This window comes from Pleurodeles waltl, chromosome 3_1 (assembly GCF_031143425.1).
Source record: "Pleurodeles waltl isolate 20211129_DDA chromosome 3_1, aPleWal1.hap1.20221129, whole genome shotgun sequence".
Classification (NCBI taxonomy): Eukaryota; Metazoa; Chordata; class Amphibia; order Caudata; family Salamandridae; genus Pleurodeles; species Pleurodeles waltl.
The window spans coordinates 1,477,573,263-1,477,600,117 of record NC_090440.1 but is presented as its reverse complement, the minus strand read 5'-3'; the positions used below and the strand labels follow the sequence as shown (position 1 = coordinate 1,477,600,117).

At 41.1% G+C, this 26,855-nt stretch overlaps 1 protein-coding gene across 1 annotated transcript in view; it reads right to left on the bottom strand.

Moving 5' to 3' along the window:
• Positions 1-26,855, bottom strand: part of THSD7B (thrombospondin type 1 domain containing 7B) — a 2,268,639-nt gene that overhangs the window by 1,242,669 nt on the left and 999,115 nt on the right. The window contains exon 6 of the mRNA XM_069225078.1: positions 20,997-21,166. Coding sequence (XP_069081179.1) covers positions 20,997-21,166 — 170 coding nt within the window. The remainder of the gene's footprint in view (positions 1-20,996; positions 21,167-26,855) is intronic.

The following is a 26,855-nucleotide window of genomic DNA, read 5'->3' as shown; positions in this document are numbered from 1 at the left end:
GAACTACACTTACCAGGCTGGACATTTCAATTGTGCAGCAGATACAGTGACACCATGCCTAACACAAACACAATTGATAGAAAGCACAACTTCATTTCACACATCAAAATAGTCCTCTTTTGTACCCAGACTCACCTGACCCCTACCAACTCCCCCATTTTTACAAAGTCCTAACCTCCATTCAGGCAGCAAGTCTACTGGCCCCAGGACAGTGATTTTCCCCTTGTGTGCTTTTATGCACAAATGTGCAAGTTGTAACATTTACCTTACTGCTACTTACAAGCAGAGAGACAGCACAAACTTAGAGCCACTCTTAGAATTCCTCCTCCACCCACCCACAGGTCTAAGCACACCTAAGCTCCTCTTCCTTTCCAACTTCAAAGCTTCATAATCTGCCTTAAGGTTCTTTTACCACTCTCCAAGGCTGTGTCTACAGACACCTTACCACATGCTCTAACCACAATTACACTGCATCCTTAATGCCCTTCCACCACAGACAACAATTAAATATGTATGCTCTTCCAGGCCCTGTATTTCACTTTCTAAAGTGCATAAGCAACACAAACCGGGCTCTTGTTTTTTTATTACTTTCCAGCCCTACCCTATACAACAGTACTTACTGTGCCTTAATTACATCACATGTACTGCGTGCAGTAACACCATGTGCTAAAAAAAAGCTCAATATACAATAATAAGCCAATCCTCTCCACTATGATCCAGTCTACCCCACTCCACTACAATCTATCCTTCAATGTACCCCACTTCATTCTACCCCTCTCCACCCCAATATACTCCACTCCAATCTGCCCCACTCCATTCAATCTGACCCTATCAACTCCAGACCAATCTACCCCACTTCACCCAAATCTACCCCACTCCAATCTACCCCAAATTCTCCACTCTAATCTATTCCACTAAAATCTACCCCACGTGAACACAATCTAACTCACTCTACCCCACTCCAATCTACTCTGTCCCAACCCAATCTACCCACACACTTCAGTCTACCCCACTCCCCAATCTTTCCACTCCACTCCAATATACCCCACTCCTATCAGTGTACTGACTCCACTCCAATCAGTCTCACTCCACTCTATCCCAGTCCACTCCATTCTACCTCAAGCCACCTGATTCCACTCCAATCTATCCCAACATGTCCCACTCCACTCTACCTCAATCTACCCGAGTTCAATCTACCCCACTCCAATCTACAATGTCAACCTACCCAACTCCCCCACTCCAGTCTACACAACTCCAATTTACCCAACTCTAATATGCCCCAATCCACCCAACTCCAATTTGCCCCAATCCGAACCCACTCCACTCTATCCCACTCTGCCCCACTCCATTATGCCCCATTTCTCTGTATCCCATTCCACTCTACACTAATCTAACCCATTCTACTGTAACCAAATATACCCCACTCCAATCTACCCCACCCTACCCCACTCCATGCCACTAACTTTTAAGCTATGCTTAACACCAGCCACACTGGCGTACAACATGGCTAAAACACATAACACAAGCCAATAGATTTTGCATGTGCAACACCTATTAGCTTTGCCACTGATTTGTTAAGAGTAGGCAGTGGTCCCCTGTGGTCCCTGCTATAAGAAATATTTTTCCAGCCATCCTCAGAGCAGAAGGCATCTCTTGTGGAACCCTTCCCATTTGTGAATGGGTTACCACCAACTTTGAGTTGGCGGTAATTTGCAAATGTTTTGTGACCGGATTTTAGTTGCATAACATTCTTAAATAAAACTTCAATTTGGTATTTGTAAATGACACCCTCAACATGCCCCAAATAATGAATCACAAAAACCAAAAGGTATTATTGCTGACCCAGAGGCCACATTCTGCAAATTTGAACATTTGTGAATATAAAAATGCTTTTCAATCTGGCTCACCATGAAGTCATGACATTGCATTCTAAATGTGGTCATAGGTTTATCCAGAGTTGGCCTACCTGATCAAGCCATGTTGCTGCACCACAAGTATTCAAACCCTTACCCATATTTTTCAAGCCATTACATTGACCTTTCATCGCACAAGACAATACAAAGACAACACAAAGGCTTTAATTATGTTTACAAAGCCCTTCAAGGTGGTGCAAATCATATATCTTTATTTCTCCTCTTTTTTTTCTCTTTCCACCTCAGCTGAAGCAAACACAAAACAGGAAAAAGGCTCTAAGGATTGTTTTTGTGCAGAAATGTGTTCCTTCATGCACAAAAATAACCCTGTCTGGTACCACCGTTCAAGGGTGCATGCGTTGGCACTCAAAAGAGTTTAATTGATTAGAAATAGCAATTTCTAAATTGCCATTCACAAACAAATCACAATTAGGTCATCTCTATATTTTTGTACATCCGGCCCTTAGTGCTTTATCATTGACTCAGGTCTGTTTTTGGTACTACATTTTGTTAAGTAAAAGATAACACAGTATCATTTCTCTGTCCAGGGTAATTTCACTCCTGCTAAGGGGATACCCAAAGAGACTAATAAGGAATCCTGTAAGAGAGTGAAATATTGCAATAGGGCAAGCATGTTTGAGAAACGAAATAAGGATTCCAAACAGCAATTGGTGTGTGTCATACAGCATTCCAATTTAAATGAAACAATTAGGAAAATAATTTGGAATAATTGACATATACTTAATAGTGATCAAGATTTACTTCCTTTGGAACAACCCCTTCTGGCATTTAGAAAAAATCTGAATATTGGCAGAATATTAGCAATAGATTGGTGAAATCGAGTATACCTAAAGACGGAGGCATCTGTCAATAATCGATTATAGGACAGCGACCGATTAAAGGTATTCAGAAGTGTGGAACATGTAAAGGCTGTCCAGGAGCGATTGTAGGTGAAATATTACAATGGAGGCAGAAAGAATTTAGACTCACAGACATGACCAATTGTAGAACAGCAAACTGTATATATTTGATTTGCTGTCCCTGTACCTTGGGATATGTAGGAGAAAAAGGACGAGAAGTGAGAGTGAGGATCTTGGACCATATGTCCAATATATGTAATAATAGGGCGCTCCCTTGGTTCAACATTGGAAAGATAAGGGACATAAAATACTGGATGTGACATGGACTATCTTGGAAAAGATTAAGAAATCTGGAGCAATTGAAGAAAGCAAAGTCAGGAAAAAAAGAGAGGTATATTGATTTTTTTTTACTCTTGATACATGTAATAAGGGTCTGAATGAATACATCCCATGGGAGAATGTAACTGGGTAAGTAAGAATAACCCATAAGTGGATATCAGACTCTTAAATAACCTCTATAATTTGGATGGTTAATTGTCTCTACATTGGACTAATACTATAATTAGATCTATGTCCGTGTATTTTCTATTGTGTTTTTTTACTTATTAGATGTTTATTCATATGTAGTGATCTCGTTTTGAATATATTCAAAGTGGAGTCCAGTCTCGATCCAAGATGGCACCTGTTCATCTTCCGGTTCTTTGTTTTCTGTATTTAACAATGTTAATCTATTAGATGCCTACATTATATTGTTATTATTTTCTCATCTTGTGGAAAATCTCTTTATATATATAGAATTATTCTTTTTGCTTTATCGATCTAAGTAGTGCCCGTTTTTTGCGAGCCTGCTATCATCTCTATTGCTTTCTATATGAAGGATTGCACCGTGCCAAGATGGCGATTAGATCTTACATGCCGGAACAACTGTTGTTTTTCCGGGGCACATTTTATGTAACCCTGTGGATAGTTTTGCGCATCAGCAGTGGATGTTTAAAATGAGGGATTTGTACCTGGTAAGCATGCTATAAACATACCGGAGAGTAATCTGGAGACATCAAAGGTCAGTGGAACGGGAAATATATTTCCTTTTAGGGGAAACTGTTAGCTAGAGAACTTTAATAATCAGCTTTTCACTGGGATGCGTAACTTTAGCGATTTTTCCCTTTTTCTGTTTTATTCTGCTTTCAGTTCCCGATTGATAGGGTGAACGCGTCTACCCGCTTTTGGGCTAATAATAGCATTTTAATGCAGCCCTAGACCAGAAGAAGGCATTTATATACATATATTTTGTGAATAGGCTGTCATATTTGGAGGTAATAACGACCAGAATGGACTTAAAATATCTGGACAGTCTTATAAACAGATGTTTTGTTCTCTTTGCTATACATTCATGTTATGATTTTATTCTATAGAACTGTTACCGTTGGAATGCTTTACCCAACGTGAGGTGTTTGGTGTTATCATATTTCAGATCTGTTCCTTCCTCTATTTGAAGGAATTAATTGTAGGTATATTTGGAAGGTAAGCGTAACATGAACATAACACAATAGGAGATTTAGCGGATGGGCACCTTAGTTTATTCACCTGTGGAACATCTTTTTGGCTTGGTTTGGGGGCTGTATGGCACTTGGTGTATGTTTTTAGATCCCAATGGTGAGTATCATGATCCAGTTTATCTGAATTTATTTAGCTGGGTACCTTTGAGCACTTCTTTCTGTTTGTTTTTTCTATCTTGGTGTATGGGTTATTAGTTGGTGTTTGTGTCCTGTCACATTGGTATGGGATTTATGGTTTCTTTCTTTCTTTGCTATCTTGGAGCATGGGTTGTGTGTTGATTGTTGAACACTTTTTTATTGATTTGTATATTGTTTTGTGTGGTGATATATAAGTAATACTTTGGAAGTATATGGACCCCTATGTTTCAAGATGGATTATTTATGTTTTCTGTATTAGATATCTTCTATTAATTTGAAGACCTTCTCGGAAAATTGATGTATCTATTTGTACGTCTGTTCCATCTTCAGCTCCTTTATGTATATATCAAATCATAGCTTGGAACTGCCCTGAGGAAGGTGGCCTACTAATGAGAGGAGAAACGAAACGCATGTAGGCTTTGTGGTTCCTACAGCTTTATGTACTTATCCATATCTGTATTGTGATATTGTACATGTACATAGACTAATATCATGTTATTATTACTTTGTATATATAGATTTCTTGTTGTTATTTTATGGTTTTTGTATGATTGAGGATTGAATGTTCCTTTGCTTATTTTTTGGTGGGTGGTATATGTTTTATATTTTGTGTAGATGGTTACTTTGCTTTAAGTAATTGTGTTTATTGTCTATATTTATGTTTTATATGATGGAATAAAATACTTATAAAATATGTAAATTATTTTTTCAAATATGGTTTGTTGAACTTTTGAAAGTATAATAACCATTTAGTCCAAGATGGGACATTCAGTATAATAAGAGCTTTCTTTTAGACATACGATATAATGTGAGTTTATTTATACTTTGTTGTTTTTCTATCTATATCCGGAAAGTGGTATCCGATAGTAGCTCTTAGTTTTTTTTTTAGTTTTACTCATTGTTTTCCTGGTAGAGCTACTACTATCAATTAACAGGGACCCTCTGTGGTTTTGTACAGGGTAATTTCAATCCCTACTCACTAGTCCAAGAAAGATAATTAACAATTGTAGGCCCTCTGCTTGGCTCCCCCACCTAATTGTCTGAATTAATGAAGTTTCTCTGATGAAAGAGCAATCACCAGATCCACCTCTGGTGAAGGTCGACTGATAAAGAAGGTGTGCTACGAAAGCAAAGCTAACCTAGGGCAAAACGTTGAGCTGACAAAATAGTAGCAGGTCATGAAATAAGCTGTTATGCTGGATCATTGGTGATGGAAACTCAACATGGGTTTAGATAATGCTGCTCAACCAGTTTGTCTCTCAGAGCCCACCATTGATGCGGCACATTAATAGGTTCTTTGGGGGTGAAACTATTACTATTAGTGTAGTAAAGGGTAGGCAAACACTCTTCTCCATGCAACAGTTGCTGTAACTCTGTGACTGACATACACTAGACATCGTGAACCCCTTCCTGGTATACAGACTAGCAAGATAAGATGTGTTTGTGTGTGTGTGTGTGTGTGTGAGAAAGAGAGAGTGATTAAGGCACCAGAGAATTGAGTGTGAAGAGGAGGGTGCTTAAAATTAAATTACTGTACTGAAAGCATGAAAGTAGAGGGACATCAAGTTTCATTTATTGCAAGATGAAGTTAAGAGAATGTTTTCGATACTACTATTCCTGTCATAGTTGAGGGAGGGTAGACTTGTGACCACTGCGGAAACAAAACTTACTTTTCTCCTCTAATGAGGTCTGTGTTGAAAAAAGTACAATCGAATCGATAAAGCTCTCTATGTCTTTCATGTTCACTTTAATCTGTCTTGCAGAAAAATGGTTAAATTTTAACTAATCTCAATTCATTTCAATTAATTCTTATGTGCTCCTCTCTATAGGACAAGTTCCTGAATGATATGTTTGTAGGATCAATAATAGAAAAGAGACCCACATTCCATATTGGAAAAATGTTTTATTTTTGTGACATAAACTTCATTGATTTTTTGTAAGAGCAAAGTAGTATTCTCCATGTTGCTGTGTTCAGACACTAATATGGGGACAATTATTTACAGAACTTCAAAGTGCATGTTACTAGTAGACCAGCATTCAGCCCAGTATCACCTAGAATTGCACGTAACACAGGTAACATTAATTCTAGGAAGAGTGAGTGAATCATCATTATAGAATGCTTAGGGATTTATTGCTAAATCTGACTAGATTTGTGACTACCATTATTGGCCTCATCAAAATTAACACATTATTGATAATCTCTCCCTAAATGTTATTGTAAACATTGACTCAGAGTATCTTCCATGCTACCTTAAAGATAATGCAGTGACAACTTCAGAAGTAAAATTTGGTAACCATATACAACCTCTATTGCTTCCCAATTTGGGTTCAAACCTCGACTACTATATCTTAACCACATACACATTAATGACAGGATTAACTCGGAACTAAAAGCATGGAAGTTAATGAATTGCTCTTCCTCTATATTTAATATGTTGTCCTGTTGGTTGAGACACCTTTTGTGTTTTGCTCACTGTATATATGTTGCCATTCACGTTTGTTACATATTTTCTGTTTCTTCTGCCATCACATGAAGCACCTTTTTCTGGAATTGTCACTTCATGAATATGAGTTATTATATTTAAATAAATGTTACATATTTTTTAAATTTTTGTCATATGTTGAAAGCAGGATATATTGTACTTTGTTTCTCTGCCTATTCACTAAGGGGCATATTTAAGAGGCATATTTAAGGCCATTCTAATGCCACATTGGTGCCATTTTTTTACGCTAATGTGGTGTTAGAAGGCTAAACATGCAGTGGCATACTTACAAAGTGGCTCAATGCATGCATTGTGCCACTTTGTAGCCCTTTGCGCTATTGTATGACTGCACCAGGGTAAGAGGCATATATAAGGCCATTCTAATGCCACATTGGCGCCATTTGTTATGCTAATGTGGCGTTAGAAGGCTAAACATGCAGTGTCATAGTTACAAAGTGGCCCAATGCATGCATTGTGCCACTTTATAGCCCTTTGCGCTATTGTATGACTGCGCCAGGCAAAACGTATACAAAGGGGGTGTATGGCCATACAAATGGTGCAAAGAGATTTCATTGCGTCATTTTTTTAGGCACTTTTAACGCCTGCTCAGAGGATGCATTAAAATGAGGCTTCCATTGTTTACAATGGGCCTCTGGGTGCTTTGCAGGATTAGCGTTAACATTTTTCGTTGCTAATCCTGCAAAGTTCTGATGTTAGTCCTCTAACTACCGCCATGGTGCACCGTATTTTAAATACAGCGCACACAAAGTGGCATTAGGGGCGCTAAGGGGTGCAGCGCCACTTTTCTCAAGTTTTCCCCTAAGTTTTGAGAAAAGGACAATTAGGCAATGCTCGATGGACTAGTGTAACAGGTCACTGTGTGGCCCAAGTTCTCGGAGGTTTGTGGGCCTTTTCTATGGTCTGTTGGACCATTTTTACTGTGTTGATTTCCCAGATATTAAAACAAGCATTGCCTCCAGAAAGCTCAAATCTACCTAGTCTTCCATATCTTTCAAAACACATTTGCAGCATGCTTCCAAATTCACAACTGCCCTAATTTGCAAACACTGGCCTCTTCTTTAGCAATCTATTTCACTAAAGGGGAAGGGCGCTTTATTTTATTTTTTTGGGTTCATGGACCAATTTTCTGTCCCAGTCTGACCTGTCTCCCAGTCAAACAATGCCATTCACCCACTATAAAGTGCCTACGGTTTTCCCCTTTATTTTCTTTCATGAACCACTGTGAGAGTCCGACTCCTCATTCTATTGAATGCAAACTCTCCTTTCCTTACATAAATACCTAATATCTTCTTCCCTTTGTTCAGCTATCCGCTCATCTGTATAATGCATAAAGTCATGGAGTCATCTAACTTCTATTAATTAGTCTTGAGGGAGGCAGAAGGGGAAGGGCGGCGGGGGGGGGGGGCAAGGGCGTGCAGCCAAAAAAATATATATTTTAAAATGTACCTGTTTCACCGCGCTACCGTCGGACCGCTCCTCATACGTTCCTCATCAGCAGGGACAGGGTCAGGCTCCCAGCCTGCCCTGCGTCTAATCCTACTGTTGCTTTCATGCTGCTGCCAGCATGAAAGCAGCATTATGATTGGACCGAGCACCCTGGCTGGATGCTCCGAGGCAGAGTGGGAGTCTCTGCCTGTTCTCTCCAATCCGGCACTCCGTTTCTGGGTTGGACAGCGCCTGCTGTACATGTATGTTGGGCCGGCTGGCCAAACATACATATGCACTGAGGAAGGGTGTCCCTGTCACGCTCGTGCCTCCCCCTCCCCACCTTTTTGCAGTAAACGTTTTTGCAGGCAGCTAATAATTGAATTTACCTAAACCTAAACTGAAGAAATTGGGTGGAGTGCTTTCTCCGAGACCCCAAAATTAAACTTTACCGCAAATTAACCACTAGATCTAACCATTCACGTTGGGTTCCGAAAGAACCTGCCACTCACCATAGAGTGCTTCCACGCCTCATCCTCGCTATACCTGCTATACGAACGCAATTAGATACAAAGCAATACAATATATTTCCTGAAACAAAAAACGTATTGTGCAAAGCGTGATATATTGGTTTCAGACTTTGTTTTAATATGTTATCAAAACCTTATAAGTCTATCATCAGAATGTTAGCTTTTCGGTTCCTTGTGCCTCTCAAAAATATACTTTAACATTACATTGCAGTTTCACTGCAGCAATTTTAAACAAATATACACATGGCTTAATTGAAGCCTTGAAGTCAGTAGACTGTATCTGAAATATCAGAAAAGGATGTTTTCTGCACTATTTCGTTTGCTTGTAATTTGAATCCATCATTTTGAATTAGATTTCACAGTACTCAATGTTTTCTGCACAAAGGTTAGATTATACTGTCTTCACATTTTAGCAGCAGGATATTGCAAAGTAGACTATAAAACTACAGAACCATTTTTAGAACATTATGCTTAGAGAAGTGAACAATTCAAAACAACACTTAATGGGTGACATTAGTCCACATTCATAAGCATTTTCTTTTCTGCAGTGAAAAAAGACATACAAAAAGATCGTTGCACAGCAAAAGGTATTTACACTAGAGTATGTAATACAGTGCAGAGTAAGGAAACACAATTTAATATTTAGACGGACAAAATAAAATTCCAAATTGTCTCATAAACAAAATGTGCATACGCTAATAAATCTATGTTAGAACATATGAACATAGGAAAGATTAAAACAACAGAAACAGAAGTACTAGGACAAGCTACATTGAAAGAAGTAAATGCAAATCTGACAATATTTCCCTTACGTACATTATTTGCTAGCAAGTACTTTCTAATCACATAAGGTAAACATATAGCACTGAAATGCTGAGCGAACATGTACGCATACAAAATGAGGGCCGATTCAGTAACCTTTTGCTATAATCATCGTGGCTCACTCCTGAATTCCAGGTGTATGTTAGCAGAAATTCTAGAACAATTCTGATCTATTACAACCGAGCCAAGAGAACTACAAGAACAATTCACGCAACACCTTCATAAATTGGGTCCACAACCATGTGATCTATTAGGTGAGATTTTCAATTCGAAATCTGAGAGTTCTGGCAATTTGTAAACATCTATTCTGTTGTTAGTTTTATCCTGGGATTGCACTGATGTATCATCTCTGATGTATTCCAATACTGTAGAGTTCATGTGACACTGAGCACACCTGAAAAGGGTTATCCAGGTAATCCTTGCACTAGGTGTATGGCTTTATGGTACGGAGATGTGATGTGATTAGCTCAAGAAGTGAACAGTCTATTCCCTGTTACGGAATTTCCCGGCTTGACACATTTGCAGAAAGGGGCAACATTTGAGGACACACCTCTTAAAATATACAGGTATGAAGCCACCTTCCATTCACAAAACCCAATCACTAGTTCACTGTATATTTGCCTTTAACCCTGTATAGCACTCTGCTACCCATTAGCTAAGTTCCTGCTATACAAGTGCCACATAAATATAAAAATGCATAAGTATTATGGGAATTGAGGTAGTGTAGAGTTAGAATGTGTCCATCCTTTCCTATAACATATTTTTCACTGCAAATGTGAGTTGGTAAATGCAAATGACTGCTCGTTTGGCTTTTTCCTCTCATGCAGAAGTAAACAAGGAGTACTACAAAAGCATGGTACTTTCTTTGTGACTCAGGACAGAGTCTTGGTTAATATGTCCTCTTGCACAGACATATTATAGGACAAATGGAAGGTGAGCAAACTGTATTGCATCTGATTTACTAAATTCAATTAATGTTGACAAATGTAGTACATCGAGTCCATTTTGACTTGGCTAGTCACTGCTGTTTGTCCATTCAGTGTCATAGTTGGCATGGCATTAACATCTACTTATGTTCTGTATTCACGCTGTTTATGGGATCAATTTGCCAATTGCAAGGATGTGATATACAAGCATTTTCATTAATCTTTTCTATTCACATAGTGTCTTGTCCTCCAATGCATATGTCTTGGACAGTAGCTAAAAGTGTACATGCATTTATCCCTCAGAAGCTAAATCTTCAGCACCATTTTATGCGCTTTAATATGTTACTCCTACAGACCTATCCATTCTGGTTATTAGTAAGGTCCTGTTTTAGAGCTTTTCAGATGGGATACTTGTTGGAAAATGGGTTATTGGTAAGGGCAGGTAGGTACCTACACTTAGCAATAGGCCACTAACCTCCACTAAGGTCCAGTTAGGTCTCAGTAAATTAACCCTAGCTCAACCCTTGGTAGCTTGGCAACGAGCGTCAAGGCTTAACTTAGGAGACAGAGTGTAAAGCATTCAAATATCACAAAATAGTAATTAAATAAAACACAGGAAACAGTTTAAAAATCCAAAACCAATTTATAAAAATAGATTATATTTTTATCTTTAAAATGACACCAAAACGAATAAAATCAGATAAGGGGAACCGGAGATATGAATTTTTAAAGATTTTTTTTTTTTTAGCGCCTAGAAACAAAAAGCGTCAATCGGGTCATCTGGTTGCACCTCGACCGGGTCAAAGTCAAAGTCTCAGCCCGACCGCGATGGAGCCCTGCTCGGCTACAGGCCGCGGGAGGCCTCGGTTAAAATGTTACCTTCACACCTTAGGGGCATATTTATACTCCGTTTGCGCCGGAAATGCGTCGGTTTTTTTGACGCAATTCCGACGCAAAACTAACTCCATATTTATACTTTGGCGTTAGACGCGTCTAGCGCCAAAGTCCATGGAGTTTGCATAATTTTTTAGCGTGGACACCTACTTTGCGTTAATGATATGCAAGGTAGACGTTCACGTCTAAAAAATTGACTCCGAGGCATGTGCGCCGTATTTACACTCCCGGGCAAAATTCACACCCGGGAGTGGGCGGGTCAAAAAAAATGACGTACGGCCGCTTTTGCGCCGTTTTTTTTGCGCCTGGAAAAGGCAGGCGTTAAGGGACCTGCGGGCTCTGAAGGAGCCCAGAGGTGCCCTCCCATGCCCCCAGGGACAGCCCCTGTCACCCTTGCCCACCCCAGGAGGACACCCAAGGCTGGAGGGACCCATCCCAGGGACATTAAGGTAAGTTCAGGTAAGTCATTTTTTTTTTTTTTTTGTGGCATAGGGGGGCCTGATTTGTGCCCCCCTACATGCCACTATGCCCAATGACCATGCCCAGGGGACAGAAGTCCCCTGGGCATGGACATTGGGCAAGGGGGCATGACTCCTGTCTTTGCTAAGACAGGAGTCATTTCTATGGGGGTTGGGAGTCGAAAAAAATGGCGCAAATCGGGTTGAGGCGAAAAATTTGCCTCAACCTGACTTGCCCCATTTTTTGACGCCCAAGCCCCATATCCCCCTACGCCGGCGCTGCCTGGTGTACGTCGTTTTTTTCCACGCACACCAGGCAGCGCCGCCGGCTAACGCCGGCTAACGTCATTGATTAAATACGGCGCCCGCATGGCGCTTCAGAATGGCGTTAGCCGGCGCTAATTTTTTTGACGCAAAACTGCGTTACCGCAGTTTTGCGTCAAAAAGTATAAATATGGCCCTTAGTCTTTTTTTTAGAAGATTTTCTTCAGCTGGACGAACCTGCCAGTCCAATCCGACCTCCTAGAGCCCTTCTCCGGATACGCAATGCTGGAATCCTCGGTGGAGATTTTTACCTTCGCACTTAGTCGTTTTTTCGAGGTGAAAATCCTTCGACCGGGGTAAACCTGGATCTTGATCCGACGTCCATGGAGCCCTTCTCGGATACGCTGGCTGGGAGGTCCCGGTCAACTTTTTACCTTCGGACTTAGTCTCTTTTTCGGAGATTTTCTTTACCGGGACGAACCAGCAAATCAGGCCAGGTCGCGGTTGAGACAAGCCGGCTAGAGTTGCCGCGGCAGGTCGGTCCCTCTATGGAGCTTTTTTACAAAAGTTGTCCAAACTTCTCCAAACTTCTGGGGCTTCTCCCAGATGTCCATTTAAGGTTCTTTTGGGGTCCACAGCTCACCCCAAGGGTCCAGAAGTTCTGAGATGGTCCTTGGGGGGGGTGCGGACTACAACTCCCAGAATGCACCTGGCGCAAACTCCTTTTTGGCCACTGGACAGTGGTCAGCTGGTCGCTTTCTTCAGGAGTTGGTGCAGGGGACTCTGGATAGCAATTTTTCACCTGTAGCAAACAGGGAGTCCCTTCTTGAACCAGTTGAAGCCAGGCAAAGTCCTTCTTGTAGTGAAGCCCAAGTGTGCAGCTGGTGCAGTCCTTCTGAGTGCAGGTCCCAGGTGCAGGCCAGGGATCCAGCAGGGCAGTCCTTCTTCTTCTGTTGTTCTTCTTGTTGGATGTGGTAGGGAACTGCGGTGTGGGTGCAGGTCTGCCAGTTTTATCCTTGCTCCTGGGTGAAAAGCAGGGGGGTCCTGGTTCTCCAATCAGGTGCAGGGTCCTTCCCCCTGTGATGACCACTTCCTGGGAAGTGTGGCAAAAATCAATCCCAGGAGGCAACATTCTCTAAAAATCCATCATGGCTGAATCTGATTTTTGGAGGTTACATCTGGCTGAGCCCACCCACTGGTGTGGCTAAAAATCATAAACACACCCCTCTCCTGCTCTCTCCTAATCTAATCAAGGGGGCACCTAGTTGTCTGGGGTTGCAGGATGTGGGGGTGTTGCTGGTTGCTCCAAATGTCCTTCTCTGCCTTTGAAGACCAGTTTGGCAGCCCTCCCCCTTCCTGCCTCACCATCTGCTGAGGGGAGATTCCCTCCCACAGGCACATTCCTTTGTGTGAAGCCAGGCCACTTCACACCTCATCAAGGCAGCTTGGCCAAGCTACTAGAGCTGGCCAGTCAGAGCACAGCAGCAAAAACAATGCAGGGCTGAAATGGGCAACTTTTCAGGTAAAGTTTAAAACTCTTTACCTGAACAAGTTATATTAAATCCCACAACTGGAAGTTGTGGGATTTATTACAACAATTAATTTGATACCAAATTCTTGGTATGCATCATTTAAGGAGACTTTAAAAATTAAAATAAAGTCTCCCCATTCTAGCCTATGAAGGCCATTTACTACAATGAGGGAAAAATGAATTTGGCTGTTTTTACCTCACCAGGGCTTATAAAACTATTTTTATAAAGTCCCTGCTTATAGTTACATGGCACCCAGCCCTAGGGGCACATAGGGCACATCTTAGGGGTGACTTATATGTAAAAATAAGGCAGTTTGAGACTTTGGAACTACTTTTAATTCCAAAGTCGAATTTGCATATAACTTTAATTTATAAGCAGCCAGCAAGGCAAGGCCTTTAAAATGACACTGGGCACCTCAGCAGTGCACCTATGGGTGCACTACCTATGCTGTGGTCCCTAAACCTACATGCCCTACCATATACCAGGGACTTATGGGTAGGTTAACTTAGCCAATTATAATTAGCCTAATTTGCATATCCATTTTACACAGAGCACAGGCCCTGGGACTGGTTAGCAGTACCCAGGGCACCATCAGAGTCAGGAAAACACCAGCAAAAAATGGAAAATGGGGGCAAAAAGTTAGGGGGCCTCTGCAATCAGCCCTGTTTTCTCACAATACTCATCACAAATATGACGAATATCATGCTCATCATATTACAAATGGCATAGAATAGAATGCACTTGTGATTTGGTATATAGCATGCTTTCAGTTTGCCTGTTGAGAAACACATGCTCACTTACTGTTCAGGCAATTATAGAATGTTTGCAGCAATAGCTGAAATTTGCACATACGTATCCCTGCTTCTAGCTTTTCTATCCACCGTCTGCTACAGGCATAATATGTTCCTTGTGTCATGGAATCAAACAAAGACATAGGGCCTGATTTAGAATACTCCATCACAGTGGTGATGGACATCCTGTCCGCCAAATTCTCAATCCCATTATATCCTATCGGATTTAGACTTCGGTGATGGGATATCAATCACCATTGTGATAGAGTAACTAGTCCTCCAATATCTAAATCAGGCCCATAATCTCCATGAGAGCACAAAGGTTACAAATGTGACCTTTTTCAATCAATTCAATGTGCAAACATACACTGCAAAAACACACACTTCAAGACACTGTAAAACATATTTTGCAAATACATAGATTTCAAGACATAGGCAGCAAGGGTTCTCCCTTACATTAAAATCTCCCTACAAATATTTAAACTTCAATTTAATTCCTAAATGCAGGCAAATTCGTTTTCAACTTATTTGAGAACTGGGTTAACTCCATTCTTAAAATAGTTGAAAGCTGGCCATCGACAGTGGATTTAGGACCAGGCCAACATTTTTGTGGATATTTTGTAAGGATAGCAGTTGAGTAGCCTTTTTTTGCATTTATGTTCTTGCAGAAGATGTTTTGTACTCTGTGTGTTAATTGCTATTTATTTAACCACCATTTAGAGAAAACAAAATTGATGGCTACCTATTATCCATGACCCTGGTAGTGAAATAAATTAACAAAGCTTAGCCTAGATAGTAAAAGCAGATGCAACCATGTGATACACACATTTGTGCTAATGTAAGTAAAATTAAAATACCTTTACTCAATCTATTTGTAATCAGAACTTAATAACAAAGAATGAATTTGAGCAACTTAATAGCATACATAAGACAACCTCTTGTATCATGGAGGATGTTGTGACACTTCATATGCCAGATAATTGGAGCAGAAAGCTGAATACAAACATTTTTGGGAACAGAGAAAACCAGTAAAATACAAGTACTAGAAGATTTTCTAGCTTGCCTTTTTCAAAAGTGCCTTTCAATCCACCTGACGTCAGACACTAGGTGAGATAATATAGAAAATATCATTAGTGATTTAGGGGTCAATGTGGTTAAGAGAGCTAAATAACTAACACATCTAAGAACAGCTGAAACAAGTGTTCTACTCCATACTTGTGAGAACTCATTTGTTAACCAAGAGGCATACATGATCCACAAACAGACAAAAATAAATGTCATACACTTGCACTTTCTATGCACAGCAGCGTTACGCCACAGGATCTACAAGGCCACTTTACAAAGATGTATGTATGAGTTGGTGTGATTTACTCCAGAAACTTCAGCAGTAAGTTAATAGTGGGTCACACCTATTCAAAGACAAATCTTGGTGACTGGGGATGATTCTGAAATAGTTATGATGTAAAGTATTGGCAATGGTAATCGTTCATGATATAATGAAACCAGGGCATACTCTTCCTGTGTAGCATGAAATTAACTCATGACAAAAAAATCACATCCTCTGCATTGACTTAATCACTACAGAGTAAGGTATGTCTATGTACGTAGACATGTAGTTAGGAATAGGATATATAATATATATATATACATTGCCAATGTAAGTAAAGTAGCAATGCAGTGCATGCAATATTCTTCTAGGTCGAAAACATCAATATTGACTTACAACCCAATGCTGCAGTATTGGAAGCTAAGAGATCTACTGATTGCGTAGAGAGAGGGAATGCTATGAGTGACTGCAGAAAAGTAATGAAGTAATGAAGAATACAACAATGGACCTGGAGGTAAGAAAAAGGAAAATAATGTGACAGTTCTGTAGTGAGGAGTGCTATAAAAGGACGGTGCTGCAATAGTAGAGCGCCAAGAAGAAAAAGCACTATTATAACTGAAAGAAGCGCACTATGGCTGCAAGAAATGTAGGAAGGCTAGTTTGACTGCAGAAATAGGTTTATAAATGGATAGTCTTGTAAATGTGAAATATAGCTGTGAAAGGATGGAGCTCCCAAGTGAGGGTGAAGAGAAAGGTGTTTCATGAAATCAGGAGGAGTACTAGGAATGTAGCATGCCAAATAAAGAATGAAAAGAACGAGCTCTGTGCTAATTGCAGTTTGACATGCGTTGTGGTTACAAACTGTAGGCATGTGTTGCAAAGATAAAGCTCAAAATATATAATAAGGGTATACTTGTATTAAAGTACTTTTCACTTAGAATTTATCTTTCAAATGCTGCCACTACAAAGAAAACATTATAATTAACAATTTATAGAAGATATCCTTCAAAATACAACAGACTTGAAGATATCAAAAAAGATGTTGCATTCTTTTGTAATAGGGTCAATCTGAAGGGTAGACCATTCTTCTTTTCTGATTTGAATATGGAAATGTCATATTCTTTTGAGCAGGCATCCAATATAGTAAATCCACCTTTTCAGAATGGTCATCTCATGTTTTCTCTGTTTATGGACCCTATTTTTGCATGACTTAGAACTCTGTGCACTTTACCCCTGCTAAACAGTCATAATGTATGTGCGCTTCCCTTTAAACATGGTGACATTTGCTTAACTGTTTTTGGCATATTTGTAAATGAGGCGATGTGTCGAATGACCAATAGTCTTATGGCCCTTCCTCTGTTGGGCCATCGGAGGTGTATGTCAGTGGTGGAAACAAAGTAGTTTCTGTCACTGACATACTGATGTTCTGCATGACTCTAAATAAGGAGAGCAGAATTTCTGTTTGATGAAAATAGTACTCCTTCAAACCCAAAATCCTAAGTCAGAAGGTAAAATCGTTGACTAGAATGCACCTGATTGGTGTATCTTGCCGGTGCTGTATCAGAGTCGGCCTGAAATCACACCTTGGCCCCTGTCTATCATGACTATTGGCACTCATGGCTTTTTGGCACAATTCTTACATTTAAAATTATAATAGCTCACATCCTCAGTTCCTCCTATTGGATTTTTCTCAACTCTGTGTCACTTTGTTTATTAAATTTCACTCTATCATTGTAATTCAATTAATGATTTTTATTCTTTTGTCTCTATAACTACTTCAATACTACATAAATACTTTAGACACTGCCAAAAGTTAAACCCTTCTGCTCTGTGCAATAACTAACAGGTGGTTGAGTTCAGGTTAATTTAGTGTCACTAATGTTCAACTTGACAATTTAATGTATTTTTCTTTGTGGTGTGCAGCCGACCACCCCAAATATTATTCACTTTCCTACACTCATGCAATGCAACACACAGCAAACAATAGCATGTTTTAGCACCAAAAGTTGACTTAAGTGCTGCACCAAGAATGATTTTATCCAAAAAGTGTAAAGCCACTTTAAATGTATGCAAAGATGTAAAAAGAGATGGGTAAAGTGTAAATATTCAAAGAATCCCACACAAAATCAGACCTTCTCAACTGGTATAAGCTGACTTTCTATCAAATCCTAACTCGAAATGAAACCAGAAGCAAGTGAAGGACAAGCTGAATGTCACCTGATATTCCACAGAAATTTCACACTTTGGCCCTCATTCTGACCTTGGCGGGCGGCGGAGGCCGCCCGCCAAACTCCCGCCGTCAGATTACCGTTCCGCGGTCGAAAGACCGCGGCGGTCATTCTGACTTTCCCGCTGGGCTGGCGGGCGGTCGCCTTCAGACCGCCCGCCAGCCCAGCGGGAAAGAGGCTTCCACGATGAAGCCGGCTCGGAATCGAGAAGGCGGAGTGGAAGCTGTGCGACGGGTGCAGTTGCACCCGTCGCGTATTTGACAGTGAAATACATGTAGGGGCCCTCTTACGGGGGCCCCTGCAATGCCCATGCCAGTGGCATGGGCACTGCAGGGGCCCCCAGGGGCCCCGCGACCCCCCCTACCGCCATCCAGATCCCGGCGGTCCGACCGCCGGGATCTGGATGGCGGTAGGGGGGGTCGGAATCCCTGCGGCGGTGCAGCAAGCTGCGCCGCCGTGGAGGATTCAATGGGGCGGCGGTACACTGGCGGGAGCCCGCCAGTGGTGCCGGTCCGACCGCGGCTTTACCACCTTTATGTGTCTTTCTTTTTGTCAGTGTGATTGCATTGATATTTGTATTGAAGGCTATGGTGGTCATTCTGACCCTGGCGGTCTTTGACCGCCAGGGCGGAGGACCGCGGGAGCACCGCCGACAGGCCGGCGGTGCTCCAATGGGGATTCCGACCGCGGCGGTAAAGCCGCGGTCGGACCGGCACCACTGGCGGGGTCCCGCCAGTGTACCGCCGCCCCATTGAATCCTCCGCGGCGGCGCAGCTTGCTGCACTGCCGCGGGGATTCCGACCCCCCCTACCGCCATCCAGATCCCGGCGGTCGGACCGCCGGGATCCGGATGGCAGTAGGGGGGGTCGCGGGGCCCCTGGGGGCCCCTGCAGTGCCCATGCCACTGGCATGGGCATTGCAGGGGCCCCCGTAAGAGGGCCCCTACATGTATTTCACTGTCTGCTGCGCAGACAGTGAAATACGCGACGGGTGCAACTGCACCCGTCGCACAGCTTCCACTCCGCCGGCTCGATTCCGAGCCGGCTTCATCGTGGAAGCCTCTTTCCCGCTGGGCTGGCGGGCGGTCTGAAGGCGACCGCCCGCCAGCCCAGCGGGAAAGTCAGAATTACCGCAGCGGTCTTTCGACCGCGGAACGGTAATCTGACGGCGGGACTTTGGCGGGCGGCCTCCGCCGCCCGCCAAGGTCAGAATGAGGGCCTATATCCTAAGTACGTAGTGAGGACCTTTTGTACCTAGTCTTTCTTGACATCTAATCAGTGCATTCCGTTCAAGGCTAGAAAGAGTGTAAGTGAGATCTTAGTGCTTGCATTGCCCATTCAGCAACGGCTTTTAACATCTACACATATCATTGCATCAGATCTGTGCCTCTATTACAGTATGGCTTTGATTATATAAATGATACGCTGATCCAGCCATGACCGTCTTGGAACAATCGCTCTATCCGACATGCAGCTCTGCTGGCACTGATCTTCCAGTTTGCAGAAAGGATTGCCATCTACACTACAGGCTGGCTCCTTGCTCACTTCTTCAGGTACTGGAAATAAGGCTATCCTCTTAGACAGAGCAAAGGCGGAAGGTACATTCACTATGCTCTCAGTATAGGGTTAGTGACCGGTAGGAGTTTATAGAAATCATTTGCAATGGCTAGATTGTTTATTGTCTTCATCATGTTCATAATGCTGATAACATTGCTCTGTTTAATCTGCCTAATTATTGCAGCTCATTCTGTCTATGTAAGACTTTGATTGTTTCAATAAATATATTGAAAACATATCTCGTATTTCTCTTCTGTTCTCTCTGGGCATGCATGGGTAAGACAGCAAAGGAATAAGATCCATTTCCATGATTCCATAGGGGATCAGATTGTCATGTTCAGGTTGCCATAATTACCTTTTATCCCAGCAAGGTTAGGGGTTCAGGTACTGCCAGCTAGCCAGGAATTTGGCCAACAGTGTCTGATGATGTGGATGGACTCGGTCCCCACATTCTGAAGTTCTGTTGTCCTACTAAGCAGTCCAATTATTTTAGTGGGATCTGTATAACAATACACTGTCATAATGCAATGCTTAACATATATCTAAACAAATATTTTTAAGTAGCACAACCTATGTAATCATTGGCATACTATTGTAGTAAATGTGGTATTTTTTTATAATTTTATAACATTCTTTTAACACAGCACTGCCTATTTTCATTGACCACTCCATCATGTGAATGAAAATCTAAATCTAAGTCCCAACACAATCTGATGAGTGAGAAAATACTACAGAGCAGATCTCACTCCCTTGCATCAGGAGGCAGGATACAGTCACATGGGGAGACTGAATGGTTGTACAGTATTAATTTCACTGGTTAAACACTATTCTAAATGATCTGATGGGAGGAAACTAAGACATTGTAACTGCTTGGGCTATGCTAACCTTGGATGATGGTCATTGCAAATATTTACATTCTCAGAAGATCCATCATTATTAAACTTTCACGAAATCCTCATTATGTAGTTGTACAAAGTTGTGGAACTTATTATTAGTTTCTTATAAATCTGGTTACTTTAGTATATGACAGTCATAATTTTGAAATACTACTTGTGGCATGCCCTTATTTTTTCAGATATATTTAACCAAAGTTGTAGTTATTATCATAATGGACTAAGTAAACACACACCTTGCAATCAAATGGGTCACTCAGAAAAGGAAATAAATTGGTTAAAAATAATTTACAGTTTCAGCAATATTTCCTGTTATCAATTGAGTCATCTAAAAGATCACCAAGATTGTCATTTGATACTTTTGCATAATTGAACATACCTTCTTTCAAAGCCTGCATCCCAATTTCATGTGTGCTTTTTACACAAAATACATCACGGGTTTGTATCCCACCACCGCAAAGATTGTGGGGTTTATTTCGACGTGAGTCCTGCTGATCAAGTAGTTGACTAACTTCACATTCTTTCCATTCAGAAGTCTTCCATAAAAACCTGAGAATGAAGCAAAGTAAGTTTGATAAATAATGTCTTTCAAATGAAGTAATATGGTGAGATTTCTGAGTGATTTGTAAGAGTGGTAAATTGTTTTCAATAAAACATTGAGACTAAAGGAAAATTAAAAAATATATATATTAATTTAGAAATCAGTCCAATGAGGTCTTGCTTGCTTAATGCACATTATTCATTAGGGCTGAACATTACCCTTTATGTAACATTTCAATTTCGGTTGACATGGTTGTTTTTCCCAAAAATATTAAATGACAACTATAACCTTGCAGGGATGACAGTCCTTCCTTTTCTTGGAACAATTCAATTGATTGTAATTACATCTTCAATTGTGTTTTTAAATGTGTATATTGTAGGAAGAAAAGAAATGATCTTCATCAAAAATGCAGCCTTCTATTCACTAAAAATGAAAATACACAGGTCTTCCATGTTCAACAGCTGGCTTTGTGCAGGTGAATCTAGTGAATTTGTATGTACACATAACAACTGCCTGAACACATATTTTTTCACGTTGATATACAGTGCATTATGTCGGTGTACTTCATACAATAACTAAATAAAGTTGATACAGTGAACGAAATAACAACATGTGTAAAATGAATAAGAAACGGCACAAAATACAAGAAAGAAGACACATATTAATCCTTCTCAATAGAAAAAGAAATGAGCATTCTTACTGTCTCAATGAAACAATGGTCTGTAAATAACAAACATTTACACTTGTTTGCTTCAGTTCCTCACCAGATGATATCATGTGTGTACTCAACACAAATGTATGCATAAGGCTAAAAATGTTGCTTCCACCCCCTACATAATGGAGAATTTCTTCCTTTTTTGTGGGCAGCTAACTCATACCTCCATGCTTCCCTCTCAATCAGATGCAAAGACACATATGGATAAAAGCTTCATCAGGGAAAGTTTGTCAACTTTTAATGGTAAGACTTCTGCCATTTACTGGACATTCTGCAAGGTTTCTGGCCCAGAAGAGTGAAGGATTTGTGACCATGTTTACCCATACATTGATATTTGCATGCGTAATAAACATGTTGGGATTCACAGAGGCCACATCACCCTGGATTTCCCTGTGTCTTGTTTTCGGAAATGTCTGAGGCTGATGTCATTCTTTGGGTCCAAGTGACCCCGGTCTCAATATTTCAATCATTCCCAATGGAGGCTCTCCTCATTAAAAATATTTTTTTAAAAAAAACATTCCCTTTGTGCAATGGCTGTATCCTTGTTCAAATTTGTTTAAAAGCCACACAAATCTGATACCCCTACTTTGAGAACACTAAGGGGTACATAGATGTGGGTCAGGACTTGGCAGGGATATGCTCCTGCTTGAGAAAGTCAATAGGAAATGTAAATGTTATAGCAAAAAATTCAGAAAACCTTAAAAAAGCTAATGCTTAAAGCACTCTTCGGTCATCCAGCTGGAGCCAGGATGGTCTGGTACCAAAGACAATTACGTTAGGATGCGTCAATCTTGAATATGTATGATTATGGTATTTTTTCATGCAGCCTTGAGGTGATACCTGAATCCAAAAGCTACCTTTGTAAGGGGTGTGAACCACTACATTTCAACAAAAGGTTTAAGAACCTTGAGTGAGATTTTTTTTTTAGGTATGTACCTTACCTAATAATACTGCACAAGGTCTTGATTTTAATACCAGAAGTAATTTTTGACCTCCAATCAGAGTGAGTCACAATTTGCAATTTCACTCATTAATTTGTGACCTACTCTGATTCCTTCTTTTAAGAATTGATCTGATCGTATATAGGTCAGCTTGCAAAATAATGTGTGACTGTAAAAAGATGGTGGGTGAATTACAACCACTTGTTTCAACCAAATTAATTTCTAAATGAGGCCCTTAGTCTCTATTTGGGCACGGTTAAAACTGATCTACCCTTTCTTATGACAGCTAGGCAACTTTTTCCCTTTCTTCATAGCTTTGAAGAAATAAAAATTCCCACACAGTGCAAAACTTACCATTGTTTTTACCACAACCACTAATGCGATCTACATATAAACCTTTATGATACTGAGAAGACCATGATCCAGCCCCCATACCACTCTCTTTCACTTCCGCAATGCATGGAAAACTTCTGACCTGCCTAGAGACAATGACATTGATACCATGCCCAGTAAAAAAAAAACTGTTCATAATACCACCATCATACTTTCTTCCATCCACAACATTCCTCATTCCCTAATGGCTGCCTTTGGCCCAGTCTATAACCTACTTAGGAACACCTCTCTGACATATTCACAACTGGTTTCAGAGACCCTAATTTCTGCAACAGACCTGTCCAACTTGTTTATCTTAGAGCGGTGTTCCTTCCAGCTTTATGCCTTCATCCTCCATTTTTCTGATCTTGTTTTGGCTGACCTGAGACAGGAAAGACAAGATGCATGGGGACTTCATAGGTGAATCGCTACATTTTCTCTCCCACCTCAAAGGCAACAATGGGTATAAATACTGGACCTCAACTCTCCAATACACTTCTGGGTCTTTGGATACTCTGCCAGGAAGAATGACTTTTGTGCTGCTGAAGGACTGCCACTCTGCTGGACTGCTGCTTTGCTGTGCTGACCTGCTGCCTCCTGCTCTGGACCTCCATCTCTGGAACACAGAACCCCAGAGTGACTCCAAGGGATGGTTGGCTGGCTTCCTGGCTTGAGACTCAGGACAGAAGGCTCCAAAAACCTTTCCCCTGGATTCTGCTATATTTGTTTACCCTGCCAAGTAGAGGACCCTTGAAAGTGGGGCCAAGGTGCTTTCAAGTCTCTATGGATCCAGTGGAACAAACGCATCTCCTCTGCTGTGCAGTGGAAACCTGAACAGAACGGATGATGGACAATGCATCGCAGCCATGTAGCTCTTGTGAATTGGCTGTGTGCTGCATCCTCAATGCCACACTTTGCATCGCAAGCCCCATCAACCGGATCCTCAACTATGATGCAGGTGCTCACACTGCAGCCTCAGCACACCTCGGAGCCAACACATTACCTTGGTTGCGTGATGCATCTTTGATGCAGATCCAGTTAATGCTCTGCAAGTCAGGATTCAGCAGGCCTCACTGGGTCCCTTTAGCAGGCCCCTGCTCTATTGTAGCCAGCCTGACCTTGTTACTTGGTCCCAGTCCAGCGCCACCAAAGGGCCACAGTTTGAGCTTTACACTTTTTGGTACTATTTTTACTATGAACTTTAAAATTGAATATCTCTGTTTCAACTGATTTTTTTATTATGGTGTTGTTTTATTTATTCAGTTCAGCTCTATTGCCTAACCTTTTTGTGGGTGTTTTCATTGTTTCACTGTTTGAAGTGTTGCACAAATACTTTACACATTGCCTCTAACTTACGCCTGACTGCTCTGTGCCAAGGTACTAGGGGGTTGAGAACGGGTTAATTTAGGGTTTGCTTGCACCTTACCCTGACAATGATTGTGGGTGCTGTTTGAACAGGGCTCACACCGCAGTCAACAACCAATCCAATTTCTTACAAGACCAATATCCCACCCTCTGTATACAAACCACAATTCAACAATACATTCTACATTTGTAGACCCATCACCTGCTCCAGACAGTATATGCCACAGCCTCCTTTAAAGAATTGACCCTAAAAATAACTTGAACATCCAGACCCTTGATATCCATCCACTTCACGAAAGACACCTGTTGTTCTACTAAGTACAAATCCTTCACCACCTCCTCTAAATGAATGTGTGTCACCTACTCCTCGAAATGAAGGTGATCATTAAACTATATTAGACCAACAACTCATGCTCTTTATATCCTTCTCCTATACACACTGTTACTTAAAAACTGCTCTCCTGACTACCCTCCACTATTCACTCAACATACCCATTCCTGAGCATGCTGATATGTACCCAATCCTAACTTCACTGAACATGCTACCATACAAAGTCTAACACACTCTTCACCCACCATTATTCTACAGACTCAGATACTACAACTCACCACACTCTCACTATTGTTAGAACGTAATGTTTCAAGCAGAACCAGAAATTAATTCACCAAAGTAGTCCCAGATGAGCTACTTTGTCCTACACTAGTTAGCCAGCACTCTAACGAAGTCTTCATATTCAAATTCTCCTCTAAAACCATACGTCCACTGTTTTTCATGTTGCAGTGTATCTGCTCTCATGAAAGACCATGACCTTGATGCTTTCTCCCACACAGAAACCTTGATCAGCCCATCTTCAATGTCACTATTTGGTGTTTATATACCAGTATCCATGATTCTCCACCTCAACAGAATGGACAAATCAGGTGGGAGTATGCACTTAAACACAAACGGTCCTCTAAATGCATAGTGATCATTGTCATAAATGTATCCAGTGCCTCACTAGGGAAGTTACTAGCACAAGCACTAAATCTCTGACCCTTAACATGATACATCCCATTTGGTGAAGAGAAGAACTTTGCTAATTCATTTTTTGATTCAAGGCATTGATCAGCTAATCTCTTGCTGAGATCAGAACTTACTAGGAGAATTAAACATCCACTGACGTAAAGATAATTACACTTCCCTTCTTGAATCCTTCCTTTTTGGCAATAATGTGCTTCAGCATTGCACCTCTCCTAGTCACAACAAGGGGCACACCTTTGGCACAATTTTGGCTAAGAAAGAGCCCCTACAAATCTCAAACCCTCTTCAAGTGGATTGGACAGATCACCTACTAATTTAAAATACTTACTCAATACATTTTGTGATTGACACACCAAAAGACACATTGGTAAGCTATAGGGACATTATGCACATTCTAGGAAAGTCATCCTTTAAGCCCTGATAACTCCAATTTTTTGAGTGATGGTGGTGGTTACTCACTATGAAAGCACCCTTAGCTCTGCTAACCAGGCCCAGAGGCAATGTCCTGTCTTCTAAAGGTATATAGTATTTGGTATGCATGGGGAAGGCTTTTTTACATTTAATAAAGTCTATCCTTGCTTTGGAGTTAGCAACACCATTCAAAGTGTCAAATTAATAATCACACTAAATCCAACAACTTGCCAAGGTTGGATTCAATATACCTATTACAGAAATATAGTTTTAGAACTTATTATTTACTTAAAACAGCCCTGCAGCAGCTTTTTCGGATTGGTCGGTCTTTGACAGCCTGAACCAACCTGATCCCTTGAATAGGTGTAGAGGCCTGGGGATGAAACAATACAGCCATTTGGTGGGACAAGATTTTCTTCCTAGAGAAGCCAGGAAGATAAGCTGGACTTCAAAGGCATGAGAACAGACGTAAGAGGACACAGACCAACTCCCACTTCCTTGCTACCCAACCTGATGAAAGCCCCCATAACTAGATTAGAAGAAGGGTTGGAAGGGGAATGTAGTCAATAATTAGCCACACTTTTGGGTTAGGTTACACAGACAAACACACCAAGAAGAGATTTTCTCTATTTTGGATTTGGAATAATAGGACATTCTGTGTCAAAAACATGCCACACTTCACAAAAAGTGGCCATAGCAGAAGAAGGTAGCTTTACTCATACTGGTTAGAATGACCACTCCCCCTGCCAGCCCAGAATGGAGATTAAATAAAGAAGAGCTGCACAAGTTCCTCAAAACACTGCCTGGAACAAAAGAAGAAGAAAGACTAGCCTTCTAGACCCTTGGACTGTGCCACAGAAGCTCTGCACTCT